This window comes from Hippoglossus stenolepis, chromosome 19 (genome assembly GCF_022539355.2).
Source record: "Hippoglossus stenolepis isolate QCI-W04-F060 chromosome 19, HSTE1.2, whole genome shotgun sequence".
In the NCBI taxonomy this organism is placed as follows: Eukaryota; Metazoa; Chordata; class Actinopteri; order Pleuronectiformes; family Pleuronectidae; genus Hippoglossus; species Hippoglossus stenolepis.
Window position 1 is genome coordinate 12,545,014 of NC_061501.1, and position 14,596 is coordinate 12,559,609.

A 14,596-nucleotide genomic window follows, 5' to 3' on the forward strand; every position below is an offset into this window, starting at 1 on the left:
TAGTAGAAATATCAAAGAGAAACGGAAGTGTTGTGATAAACTAAATTATTTGATATATTACATAATATATATATATTGAACATATTTATTATATTATATATTTATTAATTCCACCATAGAAGTTATGTGTTCGTCTGCGTTTGTTAGTTCATTAGTTCAACTAGTTATTGCAAAAACAACTACTGATTTACATGAAATTTTGTGAAGAGGTGGGGTGTGATCCAAGATAGAACATAATAAAAAACGTCACTTTTCCTTATTCTACATCTGCTCCAAAATTGAAGGGGCTCCTCTCAGGCTCAGGCCTCATCCCTCCACCAAGTTTTATGGCAATTGGTTCAGTAGTTTTCTGCAAAATCCTGCAACATACATTGTTTATGCATCCACTGAGGTTAAGAAAGAATATTTCAGGCCTTCATCAGGATCCAGTTTATAGAAAACTCCTTTCCCCTCTGTATTTAAACAGTTTGAATTACTCACAGGTTTTAACTCCACCTTTCCATTATACACAGAGGTAGTGACATCAAACCACACGTGTGTTAGGCAACTGATAGGAAGTGAAATATATGCTTGAAATTAGGATGCAAACTATGAAGCCCTGAAACAAAGGATATCAAATTAATTTCAATACAAACAATTAGCAAGTCTCAACCTGAAGGGCTTGAACTGAACAACCCTGAACTAACCTTCTCTCAACTCCTCCCCTGTGCACTGACCATAGACTGTTTATTAATATATAAAGAATATATTCCTTTACATATTCTATGGTTTTGAGTATAATAATAATATGATGTAAGATGCAGCCACAAAACTTTGTAGGTGTGTAGTTGAGATAGAAATGAAGACGGGTGTAGCCTGACCCTTGATCAATGACTTCTCATGTAAAAATGTAGTAATGACTAAAAGTGAAAATAGATCATTTACTGTGTGATTTCCTTATGAATACAAAAATTAAATGTAGCTAAAAAACATTTTTGTTAGAATAAAGGCATCACAAGAACTAATAATAGTTTTCTCCTGCTTCAGAGTTTGCACCACCCTCAGAGATGGTACAACAAATTACTGGATTCAAGCGCCTCCTAGTGGATCATGAGTGTAAGAGTAAACACACAATTCTCAAGTTTGCAGCAAATACAAAGGTCTTCTTATAAACTTTATTAATCAATTTTGTATTTACAAATACATACATAATCTAACAATTCTGATATGAAACATTGGTATTTACAAAATAGCTCTTGGGAAAAAACAAAACAGATTCTGTACAATACAACCTGATATAAGTTAGTAAATTACATTGGTAGGTGACTGTGCAGGTTTGTTTATAACCGAGAATACATTGAATTCAAGTCCTAAAACTAAACTTTGATTTTGTTTTACTACCAAACAGTCGGTTTAACCAACACTTCAAACAAAGAGCTTTTATGTCCCCAAAGTCAAAATGATTCTTGAAATATTACAAATCATAACATCAAATGTACGACACGGGAACATGTTTGAGATTGAAATCGTGTGAATATGTAAACAACGAAAATCTCCACCAGATGTGTGAGACGTATCGATCTAGCAACTGTTCATCTGGTGCTTCACGTCCATTTAAAAGAACGTGTCTCAAACAGAAACGTAGACTTTCACTTGAGAGCAGCATAAATATGCAGCAGGAGCTCTCCTCACACGGCCGAGCTGCCGTCGTGGCCCAGAATGTGGCTGATGTTGTGGGCAGGGCGATTTGGCTGCTTGCTTGAGTCGGCAGACGAGGTGTTGGAGAGCGACAGCAGGGGAGACATGGGCATGGACGAGCCGTCAGTGGGCATGCCAGTGGCGATCTCGGGGAACAGAGAGGTGAGGCTGAAGTTGGATATGTGAGGGGTGATTCCCGACGAGTTGGTGATAGGCATCGGGGGCATATCTGGGAGCAGGGAGAAGCTGGTCTGACCAAAACCCACAGGGCGAGGCGGGGAAAGGATCGAGCCAAAGCGGTTGTTGAGTTGGGGAGCGCTGCCTTTGTCGGCACTTGGGCTGGTAAACATTTGGTTGGGGAAGTATTGAAGGGTGACGTCACTGGGAAGGCTGGGGTGTGTTGCTGGAGAATAGGAGGGATAGAAGGAGGGTAAAGTATTCTGGGGCTCCACAGGGAGAAGGGCGGGCGTACGGGAGGCGTTGGACTGACTGACTGGAGGGATGAATGTGGAGTTGGGGTTGATGGGAGGAGGATTCATTCCTCCCTCGGGAATAAAAGGGAAACCGAAGTTCTGTGTTATGTGTTGCTCAGGAACCAGGTTGTTTTCACTGGGAACCTGAGCACCATCAGCCATGAAGCGAACGATAGTGCTGCGCCGCGCCTCTCCTCCAGACTGTGGTCGGCCCAGCAGCACCCCTCCTCCAGAGGGCAGAGGTAGGTGGCCCTCTGGCTCGAAGGGGTTGCTCGATCTCAGAGCACCGGACCGAGGTCGGTCCCCGGGTCTCAGCTTGGTGGGCTGAGTATCCCGGGTGATGTGCCGGGAGTGCTGGCTGACAGCAGTGGGTGGTCTGGAGGGCGCCGAGGAGCGGCCTGGCTCAGAGCTGCTGTGGGGAGTTGGAGGATGGGGGAGACCTGCTCGCACACCGGGGCCTCCGTGCATGTTGCTGCTAACCTGAGAAATATGGCCCTTGTTGCCTTCTCCGAGCCTCATAGCGGCAGCCTTCTGCGTCTGCGGCACACTGGGGTTGGAGGCCTTGGCCTGAATGTCTCCCGAGGAGCTTCCAGGCACACAGCTGTAGTCCATGCTGACTGGGGGGCAGCACTGCACCGCTCGCTGGTGGTTGCTCTGCTCAGGAAGGTGGGGGGAGAGGAGGCTTTGCATAAAACTCTGGTGACAAGCTTCCTGCTCTCGGGGCAGCGGCGGTCCAACCTGTACTCCTTGTGAACCAGGATGAGCTACACTGTAGCCGCCGCGGTTCCTGCTGTCTGGGGGAGGGCCAACATTCATCCTGAACCCTCCCTGCTGCTGCCCCTGAGGGCCCCTCTGAGAAGGAGGCACTGACTTAGTTGTCATGTCACTTCCACGAGACACCTGCACCTCAAAACCACTGAGTTGATGCGCTCCTCCACTCATAACCTTGAAGGGCGGACACTCTGAGACCCGCTGAACATCAGCGGACCCTGGATGATCTGAAGGCAGGCGGCTCTGCGGGTTGTGTGAAATATTGGCCTTCCCTCGGTCCAGGTAACCACAGAGCTCTGGCTGCTCCTGGGTGGTGCCGTGTCCAGATTGTAGGTGAAGACCCATGCGTTGCTGCTGTTCACCATTTGTGGGGCTTTTACCGATGAGCGCCTCCGCAGAGTAACTGGAAACACGATGGCGTTCCTGGCGCGATGGAGCGCAGGCCAGCTCGGACGACCGGGACACGGGATTGCTGGGAGGAGAGATGAGCTGCTGCTCCAGGGTCCTGGAGCTCATCATCCTCTGCATAGCATTATGGTCCTGACCAGACTGAGGGAGGGAAAACATAAACATCATTAATCTGTGCTTTCAGCTGAGTTACTGTAAAACATATTATTTTATAATCTTTCGTGAAGGTTCCCATAGATTTATAAATAGAATATTGAATCCATACCATGTCTGACAACTGGTAGTACAATAAAAATGTTAATCCTTACAACCTGGAATTGTTATTTTCATTTCTCTGTCTGAACTGTGGCTAAGGGGTTATATTTAGGGGACTGATATTTATGTGTGTGCTTGTTGGGCCTTTATGGAGGTATGTGTGCCATTCTAGTTAGTTTTTGTATCCAATTGTAAACACAGACCGAAAATAATCAAATCAGTGCAAATAGGTAGTGAACAGCTGATATCTGATATGATTTAAATGGTAAATAAATATGTATTGTTTTGCTTTCTGTTAAAGACTTTTTTCTTTCAAATGTATCAACTAATATAAAAAACCTGTTAATGGCAGTTACATTAAAAGCAACAAAGCTCAACTTAAACACTGCAGGAGACAAAGTCTGTGACACTACCCACCTTGAGGTGTTCCTGCTGAGCCAGGTGGTTACTGTGGTGGGCCCTGGATCCTGCTGACTGGGCTTCGCAGCTCTTCTCCTGGTGTCTGAAGTGTTGCTGCTGCTGGATCTGCTGTAGATGCTGCTGGTGTCGGGAGTGGGAGCTCTGTTGTTGCTGTAGCTGCTGTTGGTGTTGCTGATGCTGCGTCTGGGGCTGCTGTTGAAGTGTCTGCTGTTGGTGCTGCTGGGGGTGAGACTGTTGGTGTTGCGTTGGCTGTTGATGCTGCTGCGATTGTTGGTGTGACTGTTGCGGATGCTGCTGCGACTGCTGCGTGTGCTGCTGATGTTGCGTTTGTTGTTGATGCGAGTGCTGCTGTTGCTGCTGAACTCCAGACTTCTCCAGGTGATGTGGCTTCTGTTGCAGCACAGCCGGTGAACCCGTCTGATTTCCTCTGACCGGTCCCCGCTTCTTCTGCACGTGCTGCTGCTGCTGCTGCTGCTGCTGCTCTTGTTGCTGCTGCTGAAGCGCCCTCTGGTGTAGTGAGTGGCGCTGTCCAAGGTCAGGCTGTGTCAGGTGGTGTTGCAGATGATACAGATGGTGTCTCTGCTGCTCTTGTTGGTGCTGTTTCATGTAAAGGTTCCCCCCCAGGTGTTGGCCGGGCTGGGCTGCAGGATGCTGCGGGTGACCCTGGGGCAGGTGAAGCACCCCCGGCTGGTTCTGCTCAAGGGGCCCTTGAGGAGCACAGTGCCCATCTGTGGGCCGCACTACTGGGCTCATGAAAGAATTTGTGGAGAAGAGGGGCCCTCCACTTTCTGAGTTAATCCTTGTCATGACACCTGAGGAGGTGGGCAGCAGCTGTCCCATCATCTGGCTGTGATCAGGAACTTTAATTTCCATATGGGTGACACTGGCGGCCGATGGAGGACAAAGCTTGGGTCGTTTTCCAGTGTTAAGCATCACCGCCTCCTGGGCCTGACGCTTAGAGATAATCTTCACTTGTCGCTCGCCCACGCCAACTCCAGTCTGAGCCCTCATTAACGCAGTTTTCATGGGGGTGTATTCGTTCGGCTGAGCTGCACCTGAGCAGGGTGAGAGGGCGTTGTTTGAGACTTGGGATATGTGGGCTGAGGTCCCCACAGGTGAGGGAACTGAGCCCTGTTGGCCAGTCAGACTGGGGGAACCGGGGTAGGGCTGCTGACTGGAGCTGGGTCTGATTAGGTTGTTGACACTGAGGCTGGCACCAGTACCACTCTGGGCTGAGCTCTGAGTCTGGACCTGGGGGAGCGACTGAGACTGGGAGTAAGAAATGTTTTGTTGATGTCTGCTTCCATTCGGTGCACTGACAGACCCCTCCCCCACTTGTCTTCTGACTGACACATGGACAGCAGGTTTAACTGTATCCATGGGTTTCGTCACTTTTGCTTGCTGTCCATTTGAGCCTCTTTCTTTACTGTTAGAAACCGGCGAGGGTTTGGGAGGCTCCCATTGGTTTGTAATAGACGAAGCCGTGTTGTCCCCAGTGCAGCCTCCACTCCTCCTCCCAGGGCTGTCCTGTTCTAGCATGGCCAGGGCCAGCATCTCTGCCTGCTCCGACGTGAATGTAAATGTTCCAAAGGAGCCTGATGATGCACTAATACTGTGGCCCTGAGGAAGCATTGATGCCACGGAGAAACCTCTGCCTCCTCCAGCTCCTGTAGACATGGGAGAATCTGTCTGTCTGCTAGATGTCATAGGGTGCTCCAAAGTTTGATCATCAAGGTTAGTGTACACCTGCTGCGACAGGGCAAAGTCCTTTCTAGAGGGGGCGTCAGAGGTCGCTGCCAACAAACTCTCCTTCCCTGCTGCTGTGGAGTGTTTCTCTTCCTGAGTCTCTCTGTCTCTTCTGGGGGCCGGAGGTGGTTTAACCTCAGTGGGATGACAGATGGAGGGATGGGATATGTTTATATCACTCAGCTGTGATGGTGCTTTGCTGGCAGTGACTCTTTTGCTAAATTCTGAACTCGTTGAGGTGACGGAAACAGAGCTATGGGCTGAAGATAACATTGGTGCCACAGTTATGGACCCAGAGGATGAAGTGGTGGGCTGAGGCTGAGGCTTATTACAGGGCACGGGGGCTTGGGTGTTAGATCTCTGAGGAGGACATACAGATGTTGGTGTGCTGGCTTGCTGATTTAAAGATACAGGTGCTGTTGTTGTGACACTGCTGGTGCAGACTGGAGTCGAACACGCAGTGCAAACAGTGGTGGACGTGTACCCACTCTCAGTGGCACCTGCCGAGCTGACCACAGACCTGCTCTGTCTCGAAGCAGCAGTGGTGGCAGCTGATTCTCTTTGTGTTGTGCTGAGTGCCGAACTGGTGGTTGGCTGTTTAACCTCTGGTACTGAGACTTTGGTTACAGTTGAGTTGTTGCCAGAAACTACGGCTGGTTTACTCTCTATGGCCACAGCTTCACTAACCGATGACTTCACTGGTGTGGCACTGACCGTTGTTACTGGAGTTGTCGTAGAGCCAGTATAAGTTTGACTGAATATAGCATCACTCTGAGATGCACTGACTAAACTTTTGCTCTGTGAATTTGATTGACTGACTATATTTGTCTCACTGGATGAACTACAGACAATGATTTTCGTTGTGTTTTGCGTAGAGGTTACATTTCCTGTCGCGTCACTGCTATCTGTGCTTGTGACAGCTGTGGTACACGTGGGGGCAGTGTCTGTGATTTTTACAGTGGAGGATTGTAAAACTTGAGATACTGTAGTTTGAACTGTCTGACTCTCTCCTGCAGCAGCCGTGGGCTTCGCTGAAACAACAACAGCAGGCTGCACCTGAACGAGCTCCTTTTTCTTGACAGGTTTCGTCCTTTTAGCTGTTGCTCTCTTTGTATTCAAAGTTGTGCGAACCCTCTTTCCTGAAGGCTTAGAGGCATTAAGCACCAGCCCTGATGTGACTGGGGTCAAACAAGGGACCTGCAGCTGCTGGACAGGTAGAACAAGTGTGGTTCCAGAGACAGGCACTGGAGCAGGAGGCTGCTGCTGTGGCTGCATCTGTTGGACGACTGCTAACTGAGCAGCTGCATGCTGACCATTGTTCTGACTAGAGATGGTAATTGGGAGGCCCTGAGAGATGCTCTGGTTGAGACTGCTGAGGGCCCCTAAACTGTTGAGGGCCACATTAGTAGTTGGTTCCTCTGTGGTTGTGGGCTGGACCAGCTGGAGTGTACTGTGGCCACCCTGGGAAATTGCTTTGTCAGAGGTCTTAATGGGCTGCAAGGCGAAAACTTGGCCATTCACAGTGATAGTTTGTGGGGTTGAAGGAACCGGCGGAGAAGACGATGCCTGGGTGACCTGTAGGGTTTGGGTCATTTGAGGCGGAACAGGACGTGGAAGGATGTGCACCAGCTGCTTCCCTCCAACACTCTGTAATGAAGTGGCAGACGTTGAACTGCTGGTTGTGGATATTTGAGTGGACACTGCTGCAGGTACTGCAGAGGGAACGGCGGCAGGCAGCATGCCAACCTGAGGATTCTGAGGGGCAGGTGCAACCTGATTGGGTGCCTGGATGATCACAATATGCTGACAGGGTGTCTGATTGGTTATTTCCTCCCTTACAACTGACTGGGTTGGGCAAGTGCTGGCCTGCTGCAGGATGACCACACTTTGGTTGTTAGAGTTCTGTGGTGCTGTTACACCTGAGGCTGTTGCTCCGTTCGTGTTGACCTGCAGCACCTGCATGGTCTGGAGAAGTGGCACCAGGGCTGGCTGAGACTGAGGAATGAGGGCTGTTGCAGGACTGGGAAGCAACGACCCTTGTTGAAGGACAGCGGGCTGGGGCTGCGACACAACAGCAGGGTGGGCCACCACAGCTGGCTGGGGTACTATGGCTGACTGAGGGAGAACAGCACACTGAGGCTGGGGGGCTAGGACAGGCTGAGGATGTGCCTGGTTCAAGATTGCAGGCTGTAGCTGGGGTGGTCTCTGAAAGGGCTGCGTTTGAATGTGGGCGGTAATGGGTGCCTGCTGTACAGGGACATTTGATTGCATCTGTATTTGAATTGGCTGAACAGATGGTTTGTTGCCCACTGGACACAGAGTCACCTGCTGAACAGTCTGGGTGGTGTTACTGACCTCTGGAGTGGGTAGACTCTGGCAAACTGGCTGTACTGTGTTCCCCGCGATCTGCAGTGTTGTCCAGGTAGTCTGTGTGCTGCCTGCTGCTCCTGCCCTAAGAAGGGCTTGACTGTTGGGGACTGCACTGTAACTCACTGTCCTGATGGCAGTGTCCTGTGTGACCCAAGAGGCAACCTCTGCGGCTGTCGCTCTGGTTACAGTCTGGGTAAATGTGGGGAAAGTGGACACAGGCAAAGCAGAGCTTTCAGTGGGGAGCTGTGGGGCAGAGGTGGCTGTTAACGTGAGGGCATGGGCTGGGGTGGCAGGTTGCGTTTGCTGGGGCAGGGCTGTCGGGATCTGGAGAGTGATGTAAGACACAGAGGGTGGCAAGTTGGGGGCTGCAACTGGTGTCTCGACCACACACTGCTCTACAACTCTCAAGCCTGGCGTTGACTGGGTGGGTGTGACGGTCGAGCCAGGAAGAAGTGCAGGGGTGGTAGAAGAAGTATTTACTTGCAGCAGGGCTCCGTTAACCCTTAACCTGCCACTAACCTCAGATGGTGGCTGAAGAATTAAGGCTTCTGATGGCTGTTTCCCAGGGCTATTCTCCATCCCTGCCGGGCACATTACATTCCCATTGGAATAGACGATGATCCCCTTTGGTAGCTGGTGAGTAGGCGTCACCTTTGCCACATTGGCACAGCGTTGTTTTCCCTTCCAGTGGATAGTGGGGTCCTCGAGAATGTTGACGTCATGGGCTTTGAGGAGCTCGATGTAGTGAGCACTCTCCTTCCTGAGCTCCTCCACCTGACGCCGCAGCCGACGGATCTCCTCCGCTGCACAGAGGACAAGCACGCACAATCAATCAATTATGCACTTTAATGACTTCAGTTAGAATCTAACTATGAGAAAATCTATACATATGTGCGAGGTGTACATTTGTAAAAACTTTACCTTGGACTTTATCGCCTCCCTCCAGAAGCATTGCGTCATTTTGTTTCTTCAACTCATTGATGTAGCGAAAAGCTTGGTCCAATATCATATTTTTGCTCTACAGATAAGAGGATGAAGATCTGATATTAACTTATACCACATGTACAGAAAATATTATGAGCATAACATGTTGCTGAGTAAGAGAAATAATAATGTCAGCTTGTCCATTACCTGTTTAAGTGCCTGGGAACAGGGCAGAAGATTACCAATGCGGTTAATCCCAGTGTTAATCTTCTCTTTTCTGTGTCTCTCAACTAAACAAAGAAGGGAATAAACTTGAATGATCTCCAGTTATAGAAAAACATACTCAACTGAAACATAGGATGGGAGACATTTTACCTGCATTGTGAGATTCTTTGTTTTTCTTCTTTCTGTGAAGAAAATGAATTGAGATCACAAATTGAATTACATTTGGCTGAAATCTACCTGTATTTACAATTTGGTTTCAAAACACAATAACTAGCAGATGAGATCCTTACTTGGGTTTACGACCAGGAGTCTGAGTTTCAGTCATCTCTGGCATCCTGTCCTAACAGTTGCCTTTGGGTTAAAGTGCCAGTCAACACATTTAATAACTGGACCTTAAATCCATCCCGTGTCCAACCTGCAACGAATGAAGCATCGGGACAGAGGATGAATTATACTGAAGCACAATGACACTGTGGAACACCAGGGATAGAACTCATTTAGGTTTAATTAACCAGCAGTAGTGTTGTCATGATTTCATACAGAACAGATGATATAGTTATAAGAAGAGGCTGTTAAGCTGCATTGAGCTTGTACCACAACTACTAGATGCTAACAAGCTGGTGTAAACCAACCTAGCTCCACAGCTAACTTCAAACTCATCTACCTGCATATTACACCCTTACAACTGTTCAACGACGAGCAGCTGTGGTGGCGAGCGAGTTCCGGTTCACGGTGGCGACAGTGAACGATGTTCAGATAATTGTCCCCTCACTTCACTGACAAGAAACTAGCATTCTGAGCCAACAGCTATTCAGCTAGCTTTATGTTAGCTAGGTGGCTAGTAGCTAGCTTAGCTCACCGTTACCGACATGATTACAGCGCGAATTAATGGCGGATTTCTCCGCGTCGCCGCTGACAACCCGCAGCTAACGGACGGCAGTGTTTACTAACCTGTAGCCTCGGCATGTTGGAGCCTGTCTGCCTCTGTGGGAACTTTGAGTTTGGATGCTAGCAAAGCTTTCCACTCAACTCATCTCTCAAAACAATCTGGGTAAACCTAACTTGCGCTCACAGAGGAGGAGCTGACAGCCAATAGGAGTACAGATGTGGGGGATTTCAGCCAATCAGGAAGTGGTAAATGGGATGCAGGGGCGGGTTTACAGCGAATGCACCCAGATATTTCTACTGTACACGTTTTTTTCAACCATTTTTCGGTGTTTTCAGTTAATGATTCATTATGAACATGGAGAAAAAAATAAGAACATTTACAACACATTTACTGCAAATAGTAATTCCTTTATTTAGATGTTAAAAAGTCTTACAATATAGAGCTCCAGAAAAGATAAAATTCTTCAAAGAAAGAAAAAACATGCTTATACTACAGTGGAGAGGACAAAACTCTCCTTGCATGCAGAGGGATCAGAGCTTCCTCTGGGTAATACACTGTTTTAGAAGACCATACCAAAACTTCAAAACTGAGCCTCAGAACCTCACGAAGCAACAGAGGCTGAGGCAGGAAGTTTGAGAAGACCATTTCTGCACGGTGGCAACATAAGGTGCCAAAGGTGTTTAAGGCAAGATGTCTCTAATCACTTCCAAGTGTTTAGAGACACACATCCAAACACACCTTTATTATACCACTGAAAATAATGCCCAAATCCAATCCTAAAGAGCCAATCTGTTGTTATTCGGACATTCCACACAGGACATTGTACACAGTCAATACAATATTTTGTTTCTTTTACTCCTTAATGTTTTTTCTCTTGGTCGTAAAACCCAGCAGAACCTCTGAACCTTTTGCCTCCTCAATGTAAAAAATAAAAAATAACAGAAACAGTTGAAAGGGGAATTAAATTAACAGGCTGGTAAAGTGTTATTCAGAAATTATGAGTGGCGACAACATCTTCTCACCACCTCAAAACAGTTCAGCCTTCCTTTAGCCTGTAATGAGGGGATGCATTTCTGCTTTTGCCCCTACAGACATGACATATCAACAAACTGATTCATTTCCCATGCATCCCAGGGCTCAGGTGGTGAGGGAATAGAGTTGTGACTCTTCCATGGAACCACTCAAAGCCTCACTCCGAGCTGATCAGCTGGGATTTGTGTCAGTGATGGTTTTTCAAACACATGTACTGCTTCTAACCAACCGTTTTCCCTTGCGCCACAGTATAGATATGCCCCCATTAGCTTGAACAACCGCATAAAAACAACTCAAACACAAACAGTATGATTTGCAAACACCACACCCTTCCCCTCCACCAAGTCTAAAACTGTCTGAAGTTGGCAACGTTGTCAATACGAACACGTTTGGATACTGAGCTTTTTGTCACTTTCTATTTTCTGTATGAGGAAAGGGGAGCAATAAAATATGCAAAATCAAAAGGGGACCCCTTTGCAAAATAAATGCAGCAATTTTTGTACTTTAAATTTGTTTTCTCTTTTTAGCGTCCTTTGAAGAAAGTGTTGAATGTGTCGACCCTGGGGCATTTGTCACAGTTCTGTTTCTGTGGAGGCGAGCACATCGGTGCTCTTTCCATGTTGTGCCCCTACTCTCCCTTCTGAAGCTCTCCGGTGGGTGGTGCACATGGGCTGCGCAGGCTCTTCTGCAACACATGGGCATCTGCCGGCTCTATCCTCTTGTAGTAATTCTTTTTTGTTTCGATGATCTCAAATCCAAACTTCTGGTAAAAGTCGATGGCTGACTCGTTGCTGATCTGCACGTGACTGCAGGGACGGAAAAAAGAAGTTTAGTTAGAGGTAGGACAGATGAGGGCTGAAAGAAAGGGTCAGTTTGAACATTATCTGTAAAGATCATCCAATTAATCTACACTGAAAATACACATTAACTTCCACTCCTGCTTAACTACAATAATCTAAATATCATCATACACTCTCTACAGTAAGACACTCACAGGTAAATGTTGTCAAAAGTTCCGTCCTTCTCACAGATGTTTAGCACATGATTCAGCATCTTCGTACCTGAAAAGAGACACATTGGCAAAGTTGGAAAACAAAAACACAAGATCACAAAGTGTATTCCAGCGTCTCCAAGAGATTCAAAGCTCCTTACCAATTCCGAGTCTACGGTAGGGTGCTAGACAGCCGAGTGTCATGATGTACAGTCTCTTCTGGTTCTGAGAGTGGTCCACTCTGCAGCACACAGCACCCACTGCAATGTCATTGAAGTATGCTGCAAGACAAAGAAGCAGAAACATTGATTCACCACCAAAACCCAGGGAATCCCTAACGTTGTATAACGTAGAAAGTTATGACTTATAAATTGCATAGTAGAGGAATCTGAGGGTTTATTGACAAAGAAAAATGATTTTATGTGGTAATGAAGGAGTTATTTAAAAATACTTTTCATTCATGTGGTTGTTAAATCTGCTGCTTGCACCAGGGACTGAATACTGTCAGTGTTGTTTGATCCTTCTCAACTCTTTTACAGTTGTAAGACTTTTTTCTGTTTTAAAACATGATTTATTTGTCATTTTCTTGATGTGTGTTACATGATGCATCTCTTACCTAGCTTTGCAAGCTCCCCCACTTCCAGCACATCTTTGTAAAACTTGTCGTTGTAGCTGACAGGGAAGATGACCTGGTTCAGGCGTTTAAGCTGCTTGATGTTGTGGGGAGTCACGTCCCCCAACTCGATCCGGCTACTGGAACAAGAGCGAAACGGTCAAATAGCTGACAGCAGGTACACAATCAGATTGAGGATTTTTGACCTCAAAATGCATTCAAGAGTGAAAACAACAACAGCTGGTCATCGTGTCTTGATAACTTAAAGCTATAGTACAGCTGATTAGTTGAGATCTTGTTTTTCCAAACCAACCGAATGGATCCATTTTTAAAAAAAGCTTAACATTGTTTATAGAGTCAGTGCCAAATAAAGTATCAACTGTAAGTGATTCATTTCTGGGTCATTTTTTTTATGATAAAACGTTAAATATTACTGAACAGCAGCTTGTGGCTGTGATGGGTCTATTTAACCATTGTTAATTAGTCACACAAATGATTGGCAGGTTACTTGATAATCAAAATGATCATTCGTGGCAGCAGTGATTAATCCCCTAAGTCCGGTCATGCAACAGGCAAACCAGAGTAAGTGGAAGGTCCGTCACTGCTCCACAAACCTCATCCTACAACACAGAGGAATGACAGGTAGTTTAATTTAGCAAACAACCATATGTGGAGCTAATGATTGAGTCTTAAATTTATATCTATTATGGTGCACCTGTTAAAGTCCAGAGTAAGAACTAGGATTTATGTCTCAGTGAGTGACCCAAACACAACAGTCCATTTAGCCTGGTTGAGTGGGTCACTGTGGTATTTTTAGTAGGACCACACATCCAAAAACAGCTGGTGGTCACGTGTGTTGTTCGTTAGGATGTGCAGAGCCAGCATCTGCACGCGCGCACACACACACACACACACACACGGTGATGTTCGTGGAATCCTGAATTGAGACAGAAGTGTGTTAATCGCCCTCGTGTCATCTGAGGGTCGAGACTTTAGCCAGAGCAGCGTGCGTAAAAACGTGGAGCATCTCTGCTGGAGCGTCACTTTGACAGATCAAGTTGCACTGAGCAAGCTGCCACTCTCTGAAGTTGGTGTCGGGTGTAATGTTAACTCAGCTGACACCGAGTTGACCAACTCCACGGATCGTTCAGCAACTAGTCTGATCGTTTGGTTGACAGACGAGGTTGATTGAGCTCAAGTTCAACTGAGCTGTTGTCGACTTTGATATGAACACACAAATGATCTGAGAGGCAGCGGCTGACATTTAGCTTAGCTCCACTAGGTTTACTGACTCAGCTTCCCGGCAGCAGCTAGCTAGTTAGCTTTGCTCGTTAGCGACTTAAACCGACCCAGCAGCGGGTTAACTTAACGAGAACAGTCGTGACAGAAGCAGCTTAGCATCGGTGCTATCGTTTGCATTTTCTGTTCGGCACCTAAGAGCAGGTAGCTTGGCAAGCTAGCGAGTTAGCTAGCTAGCTAGCCTCGCCGTCTGCTCCCCGCCTCCTCTTGTAGGGAGGAAAAAAAAGACATGACAAACTTTACTCGTGCTAAGCTACTTATTCTCGACTCCGAAGCTCACACTCACCCTTTCATTGTAAACAGATATTATCCCTTATTTTCGATGGGGCCGAACTTTGCCGTAGTTTGGGGTGAGAAGGAGGAAAATTGACAGAGTTGGGGTCGGGGATGGCTCCCGTGTTACCCTCCACATGTAGCTAGTTGCGCTGGTTGCTGTTAGCTTAGCCGCCGCACTCCTCCACGACTGTGGAGCCCCTGAACTCTGACCCCCGCATGCGCACAAC

General features: G+C 47.2%; 2 protein-coding genes across 3 annotated transcripts; both read right to left on the minus strand.

Moving 5' to 3' along the window:
• Positions 1-1,140: 1,140 nt before the first annotated feature.
• Positions 1,141-10,454, minus strand: LOC118098492 (basic helix-loop-helix domain-containing protein USF3). The gene is made up of 7 exons (XM_035142361.2): positions 10,221-10,454; positions 9,560-9,684; positions 9,420-9,451; positions 9,252-9,334; positions 9,042-9,138; positions 4,002-8,923; positions 1,141-3,470 (listed from the first exon to the last, which is right to left on the minus strand). The coding sequence occupies exons 2-7, from the start codon at positions 9,601-9,603 to the stop codon at positions 1,668-1,670; spliced, it is 6,981 nt and encodes a 2,326-aa protein (XP_034998252.2). The 5' UTR covers positions 9,604-9,684; positions 10,221-10,454; the 3' UTR covers positions 1,141-1,667.
• A 90-nt stretch (positions 10,455-10,544) lies between these two features.
• naa50 (N-alpha-acetyltransferase 50, NatE catalytic subunit) lies at positions 10,545-14,596 on the minus strand. Of its 2 annotated transcripts, none has more exons than XM_035142363.1 (5): positions 14,380-14,596; positions 12,798-12,931; positions 12,343-12,462; positions 12,185-12,251; positions 10,545-11,996 (listed from the first exon to the last, which is right to left on the minus strand). In XM_035142363.1, the coding sequence occupies exons 1-5, from the start codon at positions 14,385-14,387 to the stop codon at positions 11,819-11,821; spliced, it is 507 nt and encodes a 168-aa protein (XP_034998254.1). In that variant the 5' UTR covers positions 14,388-14,596; the 3' UTR covers positions 10,545-11,818. The 2 variants fall into 2 exon arrangements, with proteins under 2 accessions (XP_034998254.1, XP_034998253.1); XM_035142362.1 differs by having other exon boundaries at positions 12,798-12,934; positions 14,380-14,595.